At 41.1% G+C, this 21,385-nt stretch overlaps 1 protein-coding gene across 6 annotated transcripts in view; it reads left to right on the top strand.

The window, feature by feature from the left end:
• Positions 1–993: 993 nt before the first annotated feature.
• Positions 994–21,385, top strand: part of ITGB8 (integrin subunit beta 8) — a 60,528-nt gene continuing 40,136 nt past the window's right edge. For all 6 annotated transcript variants that reach the window (XR_013181447.1, XR_013181444.1, XR_013181446.1 and 3 more), the window contains exons 1-3: positions 994–2,005; positions 16,782–16,867; positions 19,462–19,636. Coding sequence is in view for 3 of the 6 variants with exons in the window: in XM_077175802.1 (XP_077031917.1) it covers positions 994–2,005; positions 16,782–16,867; positions 19,462–19,636 (1,273 nt within the window). In the remaining 3 variants the exon portion in view is untranslated. The remainder of the gene's footprint in view (positions 2,006–16,781; positions 16,868–19,461; positions 19,637–21,385) is intronic.

The raw sequence follows: 21,385 nt of genomic DNA on the forward strand, positions 1-21,385 counted from the left end.
ATGGCTTTCTCACATCCCATATCCCCATTTGGGCTGTGACCACTCAAGGAATGATAGTCAGATGTCTGAAATGGGGGATTTTTCCAAAATTAAGCAAAAAACATGATACATGATTTAAAAACTCCCAAGAGTGGGACCACAAGATTGCTACATTGCCAGCTCTTCCTCAGCACTCTTGAACAAACCTACCGTGCTCAGTTTCTGACCTCTGACATTCAGATGCTAAACCATCCATAGCTTCCCAAGGCTTAGCACAGGATCTGTAAAGGCTTCCGCATCCCTTCATTCATAAAGACAGTGAAACAGCACATTATTTACACTGGTTGCATTTGCAGGATTTATTAACGTTGTGCCCCGCATAGGCAGACTTGGATGCAGCACAGAGATCCTTTTAGGATCCTGCGTGCACTGTCATCTGTTGCCGGTATCAGAAATGAAGGATGCCACAGGGCTGGCCATCAGATACCCGAGGTCGGCACACCTACCCCGTAACGCAGCCGGGCGGGGGCCCGGCCGCCGGCGTGTGACAGGGCGAGGTGCCCAGGTGGGTTTTACCTGCCGGGAAAACGCCTCCACCCACAGCCTCCGCGGGGAGCGGAGCCCTGCAGAGGAGCACAGGGGCAGAAGATGCAGGGAGCTCCTCCGGGGAGCGGAGCCGGGCCGGGCGGGGCGGCGGCCGAGGTCGCACCTTGGCCCGGTGGGGCTTTCCTGGCCCGCACGGCGCGGTACTTTCCGCACACGGTTAACCTTTGCGTTACTCCCACTGCGCCCGGAGGGGTGGAAACTCCGGGCAGAAATCATTCGGGGAGGGCGGTAAAGCCGGGGAGGTGGTTTTAGGTAGTGAAGTTTTGCCGGCTGCACCAGGGGTCGGCGTGCTGCTGCCAGCGGGACGGCCCGGGGGAAACGGCGGCGTTCCTGGGGCCGGTGGGCAGCGCCGCGGGTTACGGAGGTGCTGACGGCGAGGGTCGCACAAGCAAGGGGCGATGGGATCACATGGAGCGAAGGCCGGCCCAGCCGGCGGAGCGGGGTGGAGCGGCTGCTACAGGGGTACGGCGGGGGCCGGCGGCGCAGCGCTCTGCCCGCGGCCTTCGCCCGCCTCCCCGCCCGGGGGCAGCGGCCGTGCCGAGCTCGGGGAGCCGCGACCGAAGCCGCCGCCGAACAAAGGCGCGGGCGGGCGCAGTGACTTCATCGCCGGGCCCGCCCCCGCATTCCCGCCCGCGGAACCTGCCCCGCTGCCGTCTCCTGGCAACCTGCGGGGAGCTGCGGGCCCGGCGCGCACCCTCCGCGCTGGGGCCGGACAGCGCCGCGCAGCGCCGCCGGCCGCGATCTCCGGGCCTCCCCTTCCCGTCCTCAGCAGACCCCGTCCCCCCGGCGCGGAGAGGCGGCCCCGGCGGCGCCTCGGGACGGCGGCGGGCAGCGCCCACCTGGCCCCGGCGGGGGCGGGCAGGGGGCGGCCGTCTCCGCCCCCCCCGGCAGCCGCCCTCTTCGCCCGAGGGAGGTGCGGAGCGGCCGCCGCCGCCGTTCCCCGCGCGGTGCCAGGAGCCTCCCCGCGCCCCCCAGGCAGCGCGGGCGGCGAGGCGCCCCTGGCCCGCCGGGCTGGAGGCGGATGGAGGGAGCCAAGCTCCGCGCTCGGCCGGGGCCCTTCTGCCGCCGGGGGAGGGCCGGTCCTGGCGGGGCGCGGGGGCGCGGCAGGCGCTGCCCCCGAGATGCGGCGGCCCCCGCCCGCCCCTGCGAGCGCCCTACCTGTGCCGGGCCCGCCGCCGCCCCTCCCCCGGCCCCGCCGCCGCCGCCCCCGCGGGGGCCGGGACTGAGCGCGCCGCGGCGCCGAGACACGGCCCCGAGAAGAGCGAGCGGGAGCAGTGCCGGCCGCGGCGCATGATGTGGGTGCCGCTGCTGGCGTGCCTCACCGCGGGGATCGTCTCCGTGCCCAGGTGCCAGCGCGGCCCCGGAGCCTTCCTTGGGGCGGCCCGGCTGCTGGCGGCCGTGCCGGGACTCTGCCAGCGCTGTAAGTGTCCGAGCGCCTGGGGCTTCTCGCCGTGCCCCGGCTGTTTGGGGCTGTGGCCGGGTTTGGTTCTGGCGCGGGGTCGTGCGGGGGCGGGGGGCTTGCTCGGGCCCGGCGGCTGCCTTGGGGCTCAGCGCTGACAGCTGGGAGCGCCCGGCGCCACCGGCACTGGCCGGCCGGGCGGGCCGAGCTGGCGGGCGGACGGTACCTGCAGGGAGAGCCGGGCTGGAGCGGCTCCTGACCAAGCCTCACACGGCCAGGGCCAGCCCGTGATTTAACTGCCCACGCCGGGGGCGTCCCGCCTTTAGGGAGCCGTGGTAGCTCCCGGGGAGCCGGCGGGACTCTCGCACTCCAGGGTGCTGCGGGTCCTGAAGTGCACCCTCCGCAACACTCCGTGAAGCGGCACCCGGACCCGCCCGGGGGACCCGAGCTAGGAATGGACAGTTCTTGCGGATGGTAACACTTTGTTTTTACGTCCTTTATATGGCATGCAATGGCAGGGTTAAATAGGGATAGAGCTACGAGAAGATTGTCTTCTGTTTACCTTGGGATAATTGTGCATGTTGACAGTTCCCCGGGAGCTATGGTTCTCGGGTGAAAAAGGCTCTGGTAAATGTGGGTAACCCCTCGCGTTGTGGAATTGCTTCTCAAAGCCCCCAGCATCAGTTTTAATGTGTGCAGGCTGAGGGGGGTTTGTGCAAATGCACCTTAGATAGTGCAGCAGTTGACAGAGCAAGCAGGTGAGTCTAGTATTTCATAAAGAATCTTATTTAGCTAGCAGTGATCATAAAAGCAGATCTGGTTGTCAATCATCTTTCTGTATTTTTTTTTGCTTGTGGAATAATTGGCATTTCCCAGCTTAAGCCTGGAGCTGATTTAAAATGTTAACATGTAACCTCTGAAACAAAGATTTACAATGGGAACAATGTATTAGTCTTAAGTTCTTTATTGCATATGTGGCAAATTCATGCCTAATTCAGTAGGATTTGCCCAGTGCTATTAAAAACAATGGAATAATTTGTTAACTTTCATAGGATAATTTATTTTACTTTTTTGGCTTTGTACTTTGAATTCAGAACCAAACTAAATGTCAATAGGAAAAATAAAATATATTATTAAATTTCTTATGAAACATGACATCTCGTATGTAGTATCCCAGTTGTTTTTTTTTATACAGTGCAATTGAGTTGAAAGGCTAATTGAAACTTTATGAAAAGGATGGTTCTGTGCCTGAACGCAGTGTTGTGCTTGCTCATGAGTGTAGTTCCTGGGTACACACTAGTGCAAATAATGCATCAGAACAGAATGCCACAGGGGGGAGGTTGTGCATGGGGCTTTTGTGCCAAAAGATGCTTGCTGTCTTTGTTGTGCTTCATAGTGAAAATATATATGGGCAATGCGTCATGGGTTATGTGTTTATTGTGACAACAGCTCTCAGATTGGGCAGGCTGTAACTCACATAGACCTTGTTTTTTCCTTTTCATTTGAAACCTCTGCTAATTCATGAAAGCTGAAAGGCACACTGAATTCTTTCCTTCATACATAATCACTTTACAGGCTACAGCCGCAGTTGAAGCAAGAAGAGTGTTTTGTTTTGTTTTTCTGTGAATGAACACGTGAAATTTTTTGTTATTATTAATGTTATTTGTGATTTTTTACATTTGGCTGTGGTAGCCAGTGCAGCACCACCTGGATTCTTTGAATGTCTGCAGGCTGCTTTGAGAGAGACTGGGCAGCAGCTCCATGTACAGATATTTGGCAGCATGGCTTTGTTCAAGCAGCCACTCCTCTCTGCTTCTGCATCAACAGTGCTGGGCATGGAGAAAAGCATCGTGCTGTTCCTGTGCCATCAGCAAGTCCAGTTTATTTATGTGCAGAGTTGGCAGAACCTGCATATCTGTTGCACTGAATCTCCAGTTCTAAAAGAGACTGAATTAATATGAAATGTACATGGAACTCAAATTTATTTAATTTTTTTTGGAGCATTTGTGGCTCTTCTAATTGAAAAATTGAGAGCTTGATACTACCTGAGGTATTTGTTCTGCAAACTGCAGTTTGAGATGAGAGTCATTGCTTGGGGATAAGTAAAGGTAGAATTTGGCACAGGGTTTGAAGTTACAAGGAGTGCAAAAGGAAATCTCACAATGCTGTAAATTTGCAATTCCCAAATTACAGGTCCTCTAAGCTCAGATAAAAAGAGGAGTGTTGTTGCCTTCTACAAAGAGCCCCTTGTTCAATAAGTCTCACCAAAAGGAAATTTGCAGTTCAGCAAGCCAATTATAACAAATACCTGACATAAGAATCAAGCTAGTTCTGTAGGGATTTCTACAGATCTGTGCATTTATGTTGGAGCATTAAACCTGACAAACTCCTAAAGGTGTAAACCAGTGAACTGAATAAAAGCTGGGTTCTACAGCAAAAGCATGTGTATGCATTGTGCTAACCAGTTGAGTAAGTGCTTACTTCAGTGAAGACAGTTCCCTTGCCTTGTTCACAAACCAACTACTGAAACTCTTATTTTTTACCTGCTGTATAAGCACAGGGGTTATGTGGGGTTCAAGTACGGAAGAATGACTGATTGGTCAGGGTTAATAGATGACATTAGTTCAAATCTCCACAGTGTCCCAAAACTAATTATAATTAATATTAAAATATGAAAATGAAGGTATTTGGTGCTTTCCAAAATACCGAGGGAGTTATTCCTCTATGAAGCTCAAATATACAGAGTGTACTTGTGATGTGCAAAGAGGAATGGGATGGAATGAAAATCTTTATCTTTGAACTAAAAGTTGGAGAACAGTCACGCAGCAATTCTCTTAGATAGTTGTGATGGACAGGTCTCTTTAAATATCAACTTTAAAAGTTTGTATTTTCAGTCTTCTTGAGAGTGTGATTTGGAAAGACCACTGGGGAAAGTGGGGGATCTGTGATCATGAAGGGGTCAGTTGTTAATTGATTTATGCCAATAGCATGACTTCTGATTCATTAATTTTCTCCCATCAAGGTATTTGGTGCTTCGCCAGTCTGGTCACATCAGATTTCCATGTGATCCCTCTAGTTAAAAAGTTTTATAAACCATTACTCGTGTTACTTCTCAAAGGAATAAGAAAAGCTATTCAAGCCACCCATGGAAGTTTTTGAAGAGAGGTGATCGAGAAATGTCCCATGACACACACACAAGCACACAATAAAGTCTGAAATAAAAGATATATCATGATAGCTTGAATTGGCGTTTGTCTGTTAATTCTCTTGTGTACCCATGCGGCCCATTTTCTATTGAGACTCAGTGGAAGAAGCTGTGTTATATGGAATACCCAACACTGAGCCAGTTCGGCCTTTCCTGAGGCTTAAAACAATCCAAGAAGAAGAGAAGAGCCATTTTCCATTTCCTGAGTCTGCCTGGGTGATCTGCTCCCGAGGGCTAATGGACCATCTTTGAGAAAGCCAACCTTTTGGGCACCAGCCTTTGGGGAAAAACAACCTGGCAGTTTGAGCAGGCTGTAAGTTGCAGTTCTGAGGAATAGTGAGGGAGAGGTTTGTTTATGTGTGCATTGCTCAAGGAGCATATTTTGCCAATGACATGAATACATTTGCTTTGCAAATTGTACACTTTTCATAATCTGTTGCAATGTCATGTCTCTGGGGGCTTATGTGGTAAGGTGTTTTTTTTATTTTATGGTTTTTACAAGTTGAATGATTGCATGTGTAGTGTTTACAATGTTTTCATGCTACAGGTGTTTGAGATGAGGCTGGGAAAAGTGAGGAGAGGGGCAGTTTATGAACTAGAAGAGCAATAACCATTCTCTTGGTGCTATGGAAAGGTTGCCTCTGTTATTTTGGATATGCTGTTGCTGAGGAAAGTTGTCAAGGCAGTCTGAAGAGTGTATGCATCAGAAATACTCTCTACTGTTTGAAGGGGCAGTTGCTTCTTTTTGGGCCTTTAAACTTTCAAGGACTGGAACTGCAACAACTGAGAAAGCAAAAATTAGACCCCATTAGTCAAGAGGCCTAAATAAATAAATTTGATTTTCCATACAATCTAAGTTTAATTTACTTCACTTCCCCAGACCATCGGAAAGATGTCAGAATGTGAACATCATGGAAGCTAAAGAAAATCTTCATTAAATGACCTCCATTCCACAAGCAGACATTAAAATGTCAGATTATAACCTCCCTTATACTTTATAGAGCATTTAAATACCGGTAATATTTTTCAAATCCCTATGAAGAATTTGTGATGACTTATCCATGTTGTGTCTTGAGTTAGGGACAATTAGAACTAATTACCATAGGAGAAGAAAAATGGAAGATATTTTATTTAGAAATTGTGTAAGTTGACATGGACTGCTGATATTTATCAAGACTTTTTAATAACAGTTAACAGTTGGACCAGAGGATTTAAAGGATCTTTTCCAGCCTAAATGATGCTATGATTCAAGGAGGTACTCCTGTGCCTACATGTGCTTTTCTTATCCTCATCTCTGAAAAGTTCCCCCACTTACATGAAGGTGGAATCATTCAGGACAAAAACTCAAAGAAGAGAAGCCTCAGAGAGGTGCATATAAACTCAAGTTTTTCATGTAAATATATATCAATGTAGAGGATTAGTGGTGGACTTGGCAGTATTGGGTTGATCTTAGCGGTCCTTTCCAACCTAAATTACTCTGATTCTATGCTATGATTCTGTGAATAGATCTGATATAAGGAACATTAGCCTTAATGTATAAATTACATCTGCATTACCTACATGATTTTTTTTTCAACAATGTATATTTTAAAAACTGATTATAGAAAAAGTGTACTTTCTTAGTTCAGGATAGGTGTATCTAAGGCAGTGGTTGGGATTTAATGAGTTCTGTCAGGGTAAGAAGAACAAGTGGAATAGCTTGGTGTTCTGACCTTTAAAGTTTGTTTAGTGTTCTTAAAATATATAAATGGCACTAAAGTCATATGTTATATTTTCAAAACTTATATATGTGAACTATTTAGAGCTTTTACTGTAACTGGTAATCTAGACATCTTGGTATAAATTTGACTTCTCATGATGAATTTACTGAAAACAGAAGAGTGGAGAAGGATATAGTTTCCATTTTGTTAATAAACTTTCTGTGTTTTGGGGTTTTTTTAAATAAAATTCTTAAGACCTCAGTGCTTCTCATTCTACTTGCAACCTCCTTTTCAGTGAAATCTTGTTTTCAAAGTTCCTGTATCTCCTCTACTAATTGCTGACTTCTGTTTAACCAGTGGAAAGATGTAATAATTCTTTCTCATCTGCTTAAGCAAACATAATTTTTGATGGACAGAGTAGGATATGGTCTGTTATTCTTTTCTAAGTACTTGAACTTCATTAATTTTTTTCCTTTTAGCAGTTTACATAAATGGACTTGGGCTATTTAGTTTAACTTTTGGGAAGGAAGTGGGGCTTTAATGAATTAGTTCACTGTACACTGTAATGGAACCTTTCTCCAAGAAGAAAAGTAAGCTTCATGCCAGCCATTCAGGATTCCCCCTTGCTCTGGTGGCAGAACAAGAATAACCCCTTGAGCAAAATGTAAGTGTTTCAGGATGATCAGAATTTACAGCATTAGAAAGCTGCCAAAAAAGCAACTTCTAGCTGAGGCTAAATTGGCCTAAATTGAAAACTTTGCAAAGCTCATAATTGACTTTTTTCTTTATATGTTTCTCTGCTTCCCATGACTTCATTGTCATATGCCTGTGGTAACTTCTTGGTATTTACCCATGGTGACAATAATAATGAGTCTGAAGTATTTATGGTCATCAAAAGATGCTGAGACAAATATTTTAACTATGATTATTGGAGAAAGAAATTTCTGTAGCTTTAGGTGGGTCAAATGATGTTCCTGGATGTTTGATTTTCGTTTTACTTCCGGCCTCTTCTCTGCCCACTGATATGGGAGTTAGGTTGTTAGCAGCAGTAGTTCATTGGGTTCAAATATTGAAGACTGGTATTTTTGGTGTTTTGCTGTTGTAACAGTGTTATGAATACAGCGCTGCATGGTTTATGGTGACATCACAAAAGTAGTCCAAGTCTGATTAAACCAGTAGCTGCCCTTTCTAAAATAAATTCTGTTCCTTCTCTATGTTCAAGGGAATTAGACTAAGTGAATTCTGTTTGTACTCTACTTGAGAGTACAATTTATTTCCACCTTATCTCTGCAGGGTGGAAAGGGTTAGTATGTGCTGAGGACAACTTGCTTCTCTCAGATGGGAGCTTCTTCCCAGAAACAGCCAAGTTCCCATCTTTTTGTTCAAACAAGACTACCAGGAAATAACAAAACTTGTAACTTACACAATGGCACGAATGGCACAAAGTAACTAAATAAAACTAATGACATCAGCAAGCAGGCTCTTCCAAGCTAAGCAAAGTTGTTGGAGTGCATTTTGCTGTTAGAAATGTTGCAGCATTACTTCAGAACATTAAATAAACCACTACCTGTTTAAAGCCTAGAATTTGCATGTTTGAAGTCTGTCCCTTAAGAGAGCATTTAAGCTGCACCTGCAGACCCTACACAAATGTGAATACTTCCTTGAAAGAGCAGAAGGAGAAGCTTGCATTCAAGCAGTCTGTGTGCACCTGTAGTTTACTTATAATTAGTATGTGAGTCTGTATATTTTATAGCCCACTGCCATGTTTTGTGGAATCTTTGCCCCCAAATTATAAAATTTAACAGGCTAAACCTAACATAGAGGTTGTACAGTGTCTGTTCCTAGACAGGTGGGTTGGGTTTTGAGGTTTTTAATCATGAAAAAAATCCCAGAAAGTTTTTTACCAATTTGTCTCAGGGACAATAACCATCTTTGGAGATTGAAAATCCTATTGAAAAGCAAATTACTGAAATAACAAATACCATAGACTTGGTATTCTAGAAAGCAGTAACATTTTTTAAATAGCCCTCTTGAATAAATGCTCCTCCCAATCTTGTGGACTACATACAAATCCTTAGGGAATGGTGGTTATCCTGTTTCATACCAGTCTTAGCTTTTATTTCATATTCTTGAGGTTTTCTCATTGCAAGTGTAAACTATGTATGTTCAATGATCTGTCTCCCTAATCTACACGTGCACAGCTTTTGGTTTGTTTCAGGAAAATCTTGTGTAAAAGCACAATTCAGTTTATCATTTTGTGTTCAGAACTGAGGGACTTGTTCCCCTGGGTTGTCAGCTTTGGGAATTTCGAACTAGAATAGATTTGTTCCAAACCATGTATGCAGATAAAAGAAATTGAAGTAAGCTATTTGCATTGCTATGGACTAAGAATCTATCAGGTTGTCTTTGGTGACACTGTGTGGGAAGAAATAGCCCTGAGCTATTAAGATCCTCTGCACTGCTGCTGGGTATGTGAATGAAAAGACAGTGCCAGGATGAGGTCATGCTCCTATAGGGCAGAAAGCAGCAATTTGGTGATGATTAGACATGCAATAAAAGGGTACTTTAGAGAAACAATTAGGGGTTGAAGGCCTGGTTTAAGGAGGTACAGTTATAGAAGATGGTGGGAGATAAAGCTTGGGCTGGTCTTTTATTCAAGGTTGATCTTCTTAAGCAGGCAGAAAATAGTCTTTTTTTTTTCTACCTTTATAACCATCATGACCTCCTGATTAGGTAAGACTTTATAGAACACACAGGAAAATACCAACCGTTCTGGGCTGTTGATAGGCTACCTGCTAGCAGTGCTTACTAATACAAAAGAAATTAAATGAGCAGTGATATATGGCAGGCTTTGCTGAAGCAACATGACTGTATTCAAGCTGGTCAACTCTGAGGGAGCTTCTAGCAGCTGTAGATGACTGGAGTACAATGATTCCTATGCCCATGTTCCATCCTAGGAAACAGAATGAACACAACTCCACATATCTTGAAGTTTCGTTGAAATCTAGGGATTTAAAAAAAAAAAACAACCTTTTAAGCTCTCTGGTTCCATATGCTTTGCATTTTTATTGGTGTAAAGCTATAGAAACTGGACCATCAAACCTGTGCCATAGAAGCATTAGCTTTTATGATTGTGGGAAATTAGTCTGTTCTAATGATATAATCCTAGTAAATTTTCCTGTATGTTTTATTTGCAAGAGACAGGATAGATTAGTTTCTGAAGCCAAGTAGTCTTTGACTCATTGTTTGCTGGCATGAATTGCATCAACAAAATGTAACCATCTCCCAGAGAAGCAGGAAGTTTCATAGAAAGGAGAGGCTACAAGTAAAGTTGGCCAAGAAACAAAAATTGTGTTGTGAAAAATTTCAAGGTTGCATTGCTTGTTTTCATTCTGTGTTGTGGCTTGGGAACAAAGTCAGACTGGAGTAGTCAATAGCTCTGTCTCTCACAGTCAAGGCCATGTCTGAGGCTGTGGTTTGAATGTTGTGTTTTTTGAGTCCTAACTGCAATACCAATAGCTACTATGGGTAGTACCTTTTCAAAATTGCTGTTATATGAATCTTTCTGAAAAAAAAATCTTCAAAATTGCTATATGTAGATGAAAAACTTGGGTTGCTATGCATCTGTCTGAGGCTTATGTTCCCCAAGTCTTCATCTTAATGTGCAACCTTCATGTAAGTGCTGGAACTTTTCAGAGAGATGAGGATAAGAAAGACACAGATAGGCTCAGAGAATGTCAGGAGTATCTCCTTGAATCATAGCATCCTTTAGTCTGGAAAAGACCCTTAAGATTCTCAACCTAACCCAGCACAAGCTCACCATTAAACCATGTTCCTAAGCATCACATCCACATTTCTTTTAAATACCTCCAGTGGATGGTGGCTCTACCACTTCCCTGGGCAGCCTGTTCCAAGGCTCAGCAGCCCTTTCAGTGAAGATATTTTTCCTGATATCCAATCTAAACCTTCCCCAGCACAATTTGAGGCCATTTTGTCTTATTGCTCGTTAGCTAGGAGAAGAGGCCAACCCCCACCTTGCTGCAGTATCCTTTTCAGGTAATTGTAGAAGATTATAAGCCCCCCCTCTCCCACCCCTGAGTCTCCATTTCTCTAGATTAAACCACTCTAGCTCCCTCAGCTGCTCCTCATAAGACTTGTGCCAGACCCTTCCCCAGCTCCCTTGCCCTTCTCTGGGCATGCTCCAGAACCTCAATGTCCTTTTCATTAGCAGCTTTCCAGCCCCTTTTCCCCCCCAGCCTGTAGTGCTACGAGGTTGCTCTGACTGAAATGCTGAACCTGGCATTTCCCCTTATTGAGCTTTATATAATTGCCTCAAAGCTTAATATGAATATCCTCTCTAATTGCAGAAGTGTCCATTCACTTTTTGGGAACTCCATGTCAATGTGTCTTTATAGAGCAGACTTACAAAGCATTTTCTATCCTCCAGCATCAGCTATGACTCTTGTTTTCTGCCAGGGCTTTCCCAATGCTGTGTTGACAGAGGTGTTCTCCCCTTTTGTCTGCGCTGTTCAGCTGAAATCCAGTGTCAGCTCTCTCCAGTGACGTCACTCAGACCTTGCACAATGTGCAAAAAAGGAAGATCTTGGTGGTTTTTCCTGCGTGCTTTGCAAAGGCACAAACTCATGCAGGGCAGACTTCTGCATTGCTTTGCATTTTAATGGCTTTGTAAATCACCTGTGTAGCTGTAACTAATGACCCTCATGTTTAAAAGGTACTTTCTTCATAAGGTAATGCAGATTAATTTGGGAACCCCAAAACTCTCAGGCGGGAAGAGGCGGGGGGGCGGGGGGTATATTGGCAGAGTTAGGAATGGGAAGTCCCTATCAGTTATCAGGACTTATTCACTAGTGATTCTTTTCACTGCATTTATTTAGATGTGCAAAGACTTCTTATTAGATTCTCACCTCTGCCTCTTGCCATTTCTGTAACCCACATTATGGTTTATCTCTTCCAGTTCCATTTTTCCTATTAGGAACACTGTAAAAGTTGATTAGTTTGGTTTGGAGGGGTTTTTATCTTGTTTGTTTGTTTGAAAAGGTGTTTTTACTCATGTGCCAGGTTTACAGAAGTATTTTTTGAGAGCTCAGAAATTAATAAGGTTTTACACCTTTCTTATACACATCTTTATTTTCTTAGCAAAAACATGTCTCTGCCATGCAGAGTTGTAGTTTACTGTTTGTTTTGTTGCTGGCAAAAAACATTTTAAAATCAGTGTGCAGCTTAGCTTCTTTCAGTCTCAATAGTGAAACTAAAGTGCCCAAAAGTTAATGACAAAATGAAACAAATTAACAAATCCCATATGTAATAGAAAAAATGGGAGAGGAAAGAAAAGTTGTTTGGTATTCTTCTCAAGTAATCTTAGAATTATAATTATAATACTTTTATATAAAATTTATAATACTTTTTATATAAAAAGTGTACAGTATTCAAGTTGGAATCTCCTTTCCTGGGCAAGGTTGAATACCTCTTAAAGCTGATTTTGAGGTATATACCTTGTAATCTTATTAGAAAATCTGATGATGACATAGTGTGTTTTTAAGGTATGGCACAAAAGGCAGAGAGAATTATTTCCTGTTTGGAAAAAAAAAATGGGGGGGGGGGGGGGGGAAATCCCTAATTCCAGGTCTGGGTTTTAGGATTGGCAGTTAAAGCACAGACACTCATTTTTTTCCTGTAATCTGAGCAAGTAACTGTCCAACATAATAATAATGGAAAAGTAATCCCTGCTCTGTAGCATTTTTATAATGCTTTTCATTGTACCTGCATGCTCAGCCAGAGCAAGTGGGGAAGCCATGTGTTAGGTGGGACAGCCACTGTCTGTCCCCTCTGCAGGGTCATGTTGCTCTGCTCTTAAGACAGAAAAGTGGAAGTAACTGCAGTATACTACATAAAAGCTGCAGCTTTCCTCATAAATTAGGCTATACAGGAGTTAGTGAAGGCTTCATTCATTATCTGTGCAAGGGGATAGCCTGGCTGATGGCTGCCCTAGAACAAGATTAGATACACAATTGAAGGAAAACCAACTCTGTGGAAGCTGGATATTTTCCTATCTGCTTGCTTTAATGAGTGTTCACCAGTGTGAGGGCCGTGATCAGGGAGGAAAACTGCAAGCTATATTTTGGCTTTCTCTTTTAAGAAAGCAAGTGGTACACCCTCCAAAACCAGCACAAGCATGTACCAACTGTGAAGCTGACACAAATCCAAATTCTTGGCTGTACTTGAACAAAGTGCTGTCTGTTTGAAAACCTGTTTAACATCCCCTCTGAGACGCCAGAGTGCTTTATTGCTATTTCATCTCTGAGATAAATACCCTGATTGTGATAAGGTTACTTTCATAATAAGGAGGCAGGATATAATTATAACATATAGGATATTTGTCTTGCCTTGATCCCTCTTGTTGCAGAGAGTCTAGGCTTGCCACACCTGTGATCACTGTAAATAGCTGCAGTTGTTGGAGCATGGTTGTAATTTTGTGGAGTAGGCTGGAAAAGTGTAGTTTAACCTGATGCACTTTTTATTATATGCATATGCCTGTGCAGTTCCCAGCACAGAATTTGGCCCTTGTCGAAAATACCTTTTGGCATACATCAGTTCAAACTAAGCCAGTAGAAACTAGCCCTTGGCTTTGGCTGAACAGTAACTCAGTCTTGTCTGGACTCTGTTTTTGGTGAAGTGGCAGGAAAAATCTCCGTTCTTTTTTAAGTCAACTCATAAAAAAATATTTCTTGCTTTACCATGATTTTTAAAGCAACTGAAAAGTTTATACTTCAACAGTTATGGTTTTAGAGCAGGTTTACAACTAAATAATAAATATTTGATGATTGAAAGCATGTCCATAAATGTTACTGTCATTATGGACTATGTACTTGGGAACCAGAGTAGTGATGTAGACAGAATAATAAATAAAGAAATTCATTCAACTTTTTCAAGTTTCTCTTTATTAAAAACACAAAATTTCAACCTTTTGTTCCAATGGTACCAAGCTTCTCTATTGCCAGTCCGTGACTTAATATTGTGAAAATTGAGCTCTTGGGACTGGAGAGTTATCAGCAAAGAGTTTTGCATCCAGGAGTACTGTATATCTCATTTGTTAATGTGATCACACTGAAACTAGATTTTAAGATATTTTTTCTGACTTAGCAGTCTGCAAAGTCAGAAAGACACAGACCCCCCTATGTTTTACTGGACAGGCTGTATTAATAAACTAAATCAAGTTTCAATAGATTCAATAAACTAACCATACAGAAAAAAAAAATTGGGACAGTTATTTTTCAGTCAGCTTTCCAATGCATCTGGAAAATGGCACGTAGACACATATTGTTGGGTTTTCTTAGCAAGTGCATATTAAAAATGTGTTAATATTTTGCTATGTGGTCAATGGCATTTAAATTAAAGTATGTGTTTTGCAGATAGGATTATATGTTTTAAGAAAGGAGTCTCAGATATTATTGCAGGAAATTAACTAGGACATACTTATTATTTGGCTTACTTGGTTTACTGATTGCAATGACTAGGAATAAATCTTCCTTATTCCTTATCTGAATAGCTAGAAACACAGGTTTCTCATTTTTTCATGTCAGCTATTTATTCTTATCAGACCAGCTCTGTCTCTTGCAAGGAATTTTAACTTGAATGGGTAACCTCAAAATTAATGTAATTTTCTCCCTATTTTGCTCCATGGTGGTCTTAAAACCACTATTAGGCTGCAGATCAGCAACTTATATTTTTCCTTGTCCTTTGACACTTTACTGAATTTATCACTCTCTTTTTCTTGTAACGCCTTTCATCTCTGCTATCTTTGATATCCAGTTGAAGATGGGAGGGATGTTTGTGTGCCAAGAACAATTACATTCCTTTTATTTTTATTCTTTCAACAACTTTTCATTCTGAGTCTTTGCACTTTATGAATACTGTCTAGAAAAGGATCTGTGGCAAGGTCTACAACCCTGTGCATGTCAGTACCTACCCAAAATCTTCATACTTTTTTCCCTCTCCTGCAGTATGTATTAACATTTTCAATGGCCTCCAGGACTGCTCTTTCAGAGTTCAGAACTAGGACTGCATAAAGTGCAGTTGCTATCTTCTTATAATTACAAAAAAAGTTTCATTGTGTTAGTGCTGAATGAGCTTGCTCTCATTTCATATCCAAGTAAAACTTGCTATGCTTGTTTTTATAACAAAAGGAAACAAAAAAACCCCTTCAGATTTTGTCTTGTTCTTTTCTTTCTCCTTAGCAACTCCTTCTTTATTTATCCCTACCAACCTCTCCCACCCTTTAATCAGTTTTCCCTGCATTCCAGCACCTTCCTGGGCTGCTTTTCAACTTACTGTTTATATCATACCTGTAGCTCTCCTTTTCATTTATGCTTTTTTTCCTCACATTGCCTTCATGGCAAAAATTGTCAGCAGCAGTTGATATGAAATAGAAATGTTAGTTTGACCTTTGAAATTAATTAAATTGCCACTAATCTACACATTATCAGTATAATGCTGCAGCTTTGCTGCACTAGGCTTGTTAATACTGGTATATGTGTTGTTGGTAATAATAACAATGTGCAAACTGTGATTAGTGCCTTGCATCAGCCATCATTCTAAGTGACCTCTTGAATACTAGCTGTTTATATGATACAGGATCTCATCTTAGAATCCACAAATGAAATCAGCAAAATAAATTTAAAAAAAAGGTATTTTAGTACATATTTTCCAAATGCAACTGTTCACTATGAGAAGTTTGTCTCATTACCTACAAAGAAAGATGGTTTGCTTTATTATTTCAGGTTGGAAGGAAAAAATCTCAGACAGTCCATGTCACCAAAACTTTGGATGAAAACCAAACCTTTCATCAAACTGTTTTGATATGATGATGCACACTATCACAATGGACCAATTAACATATGTAGCCTTTTGTAGTATGCAGAAATTAAATTTATTTTGTTCCCTTTATATTTTCTAATATGGCATGCTGAACATGCCAGAAAGCAATGTTTAACACAGTACTACTGAGCTGTGCATCTTGTGCCCTCCATATAACTCGTAGCAGGTGACCTCTGTGTTGTTTAGAGGCACACTGGTCTGCAAGAGGCTTGTGCTCAATGTGCTGAAAGGCTACACTAATGCTGACATTCTAGCTGAGCTGACCCAGTCCCTTGAAAAGACTCTTCTTCTCCATACCAACTGCCAAAGTTTCATAGGAAAGAGTAGTAACTTAAGCAATGATCTATAAAACAAAGATGTGAAAAGGATATAAAGGACTTTGCTGGTAGACATGTAAGTAGGCACAATTTTTGCAATTGTTGGTACAGAATGATGTGTCTTCAATCTGTGACACATGTAGTGTTGGATTCATTTCTATTTGCTTCTGGAAAAGAAAATCTTCCTCTTCTGGGAAACTATTCATTGCAAAAATGAATATGCAGAGGGGGAATATTTATAGAAGGTGAGAAAATACTTTGGGTTTCACGAGGAGTGAATAATGAATAATTCAGTCAAGTGTAAATGACTTAAAGGGAAAATGTCTGTGAAATGATAAGCTACCTAGTAAATTCTTTTCTCTTAGGCAGTAAATCAGCGAGATACATGCCAAAGATAAACTTACACTTCAAAATTATTCTAAATCAGGATCTTAAAAATTTGGCCTTGTTAATTGTGAATGGAGTTTATTCAATTTGTGCAAATATTTCTAGACTGTAGGGAAAAGGAAATTCTGTTCCATTGCCACAGTGCCTTTGTTATGTTCTACTTCTGTTTTAATATATTGTCATCACTCTTAATCTGGAGAAGTAATTTTTAAAATCTTGGTTTAAAATTAGATATTTTACAATTTCACGTATCATCATAAATCATGAATGTTTGGGTTTGTATTTCATTGCAGCGGAAAACAGATGTGCCACTTCAAATGCAGTAACATGCACAAAGTGTCTTGCTTTGGGTCCAGAGTGTGGATGGTGTGCTCAAGAGGTATGGCATTTTGCTTAATTACATTTGACTTTATATTTTAGCTGCTTCTGATCTTTATAAAGATAAAGACCTTTAAACTGAGAAAATTATAGTAAGAAATTGCAAGAAAATCTTTAAATGACCCCTAGAGACACAACCTGAGAAATCATGTGAAATACATTTTGTTTCCAAAGGAGAAAATGCAATCTTTTATTTGGAAAATTGCAGTAATTTTAAATAAAGTGAGACCTTCCTAATGCATTCCATCTGCTTTGTAGACAGTTTTGGCAGACTTACAGTAGCCTTGAGATTTTAACAGTTTTTGGCTTCCAAAGCAAAATTACTTATCAGTACTTTGTATTAAGTCCTTATCATATATGAAAACAAGTCTATACATATATGTCTACTGCATTTAGCAAAAGGTTCTACTAACAGTGGAGTTGACTTCAACTTCACCCTATATTATGATCCTATCACAAATGGAAAAAATTATGCTTTTCTCATTTTGACACTGGAAACTATCAGTTCTGAGACTTGGCACAGAAGATAGATCTTAGGTAGCAAGAATTATTCTGAAATTATTGTTACCGTGCAAGCTGTAAGAATATGAGAATTTTTGGTTTTGTTTGACAGAAAACACATAACCCTGTTGATAGCATGATTCTGAATAATCACTTCATAGAAGCAAGCTTTTGAAGAATATCACTGGCAATCGCAAGCTCATATGCTCTTTAAGCTCACGTGGAAATTACCAGTGGTAGTTTTCCGGTTAGCAGCAGAGAAGGTAGATAAGTTCCTGGGGTGTATCTGGCAGAGATAAGAAGAGTAATGCACTGGTAATATCTATGTCTTGGAATTATTAACTTAGTCTGCCAAAGGTACAAGGCTGAGTAATGCAAGGATGGGTAGAGGCATGCAGGGCTTGTTTTCCCAGTGGAAGCTTAGCACGTGTAGATGGCACAATGGATTACAGTGTTCATTATTCTGGCCCCATGTCCTGTCCTACAAAGGGCAAAGCTTTATCCTCCTCCATCTGCATTTATTACAGAACAGCATTTGCTAACTCTCCAGTGCTTTGGAGCTGCAGTATGTCCCCTTCTAAGTAGGCACATGGACTTGGCCAGTTTCGCTTCTGCTCTGCTTGTCCTGCTTCACTTCTCAAGTCCATCCTGAGAGCTGTTCATGGACACTAGGGCTTTCTCAAACCTTCTTAAATAGCTGGCTCGCCTACACACCATCCCATGGTTATGGAATGGCATAACTAGTATTATTGCAGTTGGAAATATTGCAGTGCAGCTTAGCCTGCTTGCTTCATGAGAAAAATCTTTTTAATAAGATAATCAGGCCTGAGGAACTCTTGAAATGCTTTGAATTTATACCCACAGACAGTGGACCTCAGAAAACACTACAAATCTATTATTCATTACTGGTAACAAGAGTAGCTAAATTCTTTATGCATTTAAAAATCTAGCTTTTTGAAAAGTATCCACTAAAGAATATGTAAATAGCAGTAACTAAAAAAGCAGTCTCTGCTGGTTTTAATAAGGAAGGTTATAGAAAAAAAATATATCAGGGATAGACTACAAAAAGAAGCTTCAAAGATTGGAAAACAAGATATAGGACTGTCATATTTCATTGTTCAGGGGCTTTCTTAGTCTTTACAGGGTCTGGATGACTATTTATTGTCTAATACACAGTTGACTGTAGTTTAGATTGCTTATTTTGCCCATTTGCATCTGAAAGATCAGAGGTTGTCCTTTGTTTGGTTGGTCTCCAGCTTTGACTCAGATGGACCAATACTTTGAAAGACTACAAGAGATCTTGTCTTCCCCCCCCCCCCCCCCCCAGCATGTTCAGAATCGTATTAATCATCAGATTAGTGGTCAGGAAGGAATTTTGCATTGGATCATTTTGGCACAATTTTGGACAACTTTTCTCTTTCAATGCAGAAAAGGATGGGCTGCTTCTGACATCATCCTTTTACTAATCACTCTTCTGTTGCTACAAGGGCTTTTTTATTTTGGTGACATTCTAAACTGTCCACTCCTGTAATTATACATGGTTTCCTCTTTCCGGGAATTGAAATGATGTAGTTCAGCAGGTCTTTGGATTTTGTGTAGTGGGATAGATAAATTCAAGCTGGCTAAATCTAGAGCTGACTTCTGGTGTTCCTACTAAATATCAGCCTGGGTAACATTGCCAGTGGATTCTTCTGAAAACTAACCTCTTTTGATGTTGTGGGAATGATGCTTTCTTGCTAAAATGAGCTCATAGCATGGCACAGAACTTTTTAAAGTGACATAATAACAGTGTGTAATTTCCTTTTTCTCCAAAGTCAGATTGTTCTGATTGTGCAAGATCCTATTTCTCATTTAAATTTTTTTTGGTGTAGAAACGGGTCAATGTGAAATTAGGTTTAACTTCTAATTTAAATATTGCATCATTGCCATTATTAAAAACATATGGCTTCATGAACTTTTCCTATAATTTATGCAATTATAGTAGCATATTTTATTGTTTCAAAGACCAATATTTTGGTTTTCTTCATCCTTTGAAGTTAATACAGTTTTTTTTCAGCTCAGATTGTTTTGTACTTTTTCTTTCTTATTAAACAGGATTTCATGGCTGGCACAACACAGAAGGGACGCTGTGACACTGTTTTCAACTTAATGAAAAGAGGCTGCCAATCAGATTTGGTTGAAAACCCCACGGTTCATGTCACAATACCTAGTGACCATGAAACAAATACACAAGTGACACCAGGAAAAGTTTCAGTCCAACTGCGTCCAGGTTGGATCATCTCTAACACATTGATATTATAATAAATTTAAAATAAAAACAATACTTGGAAGTACAGATATTTTGTGAAGAGGCATCTGGAATAATTATTTGGAAGAATGATGCTATAGCATTGTGTTGTAGAACTGTGATGGTGTTGCTCCCATATTCAAGTATCATCTTCACCAAGAATTGTTTCTGTCAAACACAGCTCAGAATAATGCAAGTAATAAGTGGAAAGGGAATTTTAGGTATTCTTTCCTGTTTTCTTATGTGGTTTCTTGATTCTTTAGCCACTTACACTAACAGTTTTGCCTTACATGTGTATATATATTCCTTGTGAAAGAAAATAGAGTTATAATCCCTCATTTCATAATTTGATAAACTTCTTCATTATTTCTCTACTTTCAAGTGCATTGACTAGACAAGTAGAAAAATACCAAAACCATAATATAAGAAAAGACTACATCCTAAAGAAGACTTAGCTGTTCACTGCCTGAATTTTTTTGTAACTAGTATATCTCCATTTGCCCTCAGCACAAGTCTAGCTAAATCAGTGTTCATTCTCTGTCTCTAAAAAAGCTGTAGCCAACAGCAGAAGTGAAGGTGATATAAAGGGATGCAGGGTTATCTTTCACTCAATAAAATTTAATTTATTTCTTTTTCAAAGAGAAAGAAATATGTGAGAGGGATCAATCTTTGTCTGGAAAACATTAAATGTTTAGGAGAAGTATTTTGCTGATCTTCACTGTAGAAATGATAATTTTCTGTCAATTACAAGGGAAAAAGGAAGGATCTGCGTGAGTGTAAAAGGATCTCTGTTTTTCACACTTTATAATAATAAAACAGTCAAGGTAACATCAGCACTTCTCCTTTCTTCACTCTCCTTCTAAAGAAGTGACTGATCTCTGCTTTGAGAAATGGTTCAAGGAACTGAGCTACCTCTAAGCACTGTCTATGATCACATTTGTTTCCGAAGGCATACTGGATTCATAGGAAAAAAGTTAGCTTTCTCAAATTTGGTTTCATTAACCTTTTTTTCAGTAAATAATGAAATTAGGTTTGGAGTTCCTTATGCTTTGTAGAAGTTTTTGCATCAGGGAGGCAAAAGAATGAAATTTCAAGGACACCAGAAGAAAAACTTTTTATATATAGATATCTTGCCCATATTTTCCACCTCAGGGAAACACACAGATATACCACTATAGTTTTTCTTTAAAACAGACATTTGCTACACTGTAATCATGCAGACAAAGATGCTTTTGTTTTGATACTGGGGGGGTTTGTCACTGTTTACATATACTCATCATTTAGGATTTATGTGGGAAAAAAAATAAAAGCTGCACTCAGTGTCTCACTATATGCAAACTGAAGACCTGCAAGGGTCATTTACAAAAAGTAATTCAATTTACATTGGCAAAGAGGAACCATAAATTACAACACACTGAAACTGTTTTCCTCATGCAAGACCTAATACAGACAAATCCTGACAATTTCAGATGGATTATGTTCAAAGACCTTTGGAAGAAAGTACTTTAAATATTTAAATTTTATGAGTCAGATCTCTATACTGGATGTACCTTTTGATAGTTTTAATTGAAAACCTGCATAGTTCTTCTGTAACATCTTCCTTCCTCCTGTCCTTTGCTGTATCTTCATTGCACAATGCTGGATTAGATTCTCCACTCATCACATGAAGATCCTGAACTCATTTTTGCTGTGAGCTCACACTTTGGATGATGTAAAATGATGGCTAATTTG

This window comes from Agelaius phoeniceus, chromosome 1 (assembly GCF_051311805.1).
Source record: "Agelaius phoeniceus isolate bAgePho1 chromosome 1, bAgePho1.hap1, whole genome shotgun sequence".
Lineage (NCBI taxonomy): Eukaryota > Metazoa > Chordata > Aves > Passeriformes > Icteridae > Agelaius > Agelaius phoeniceus.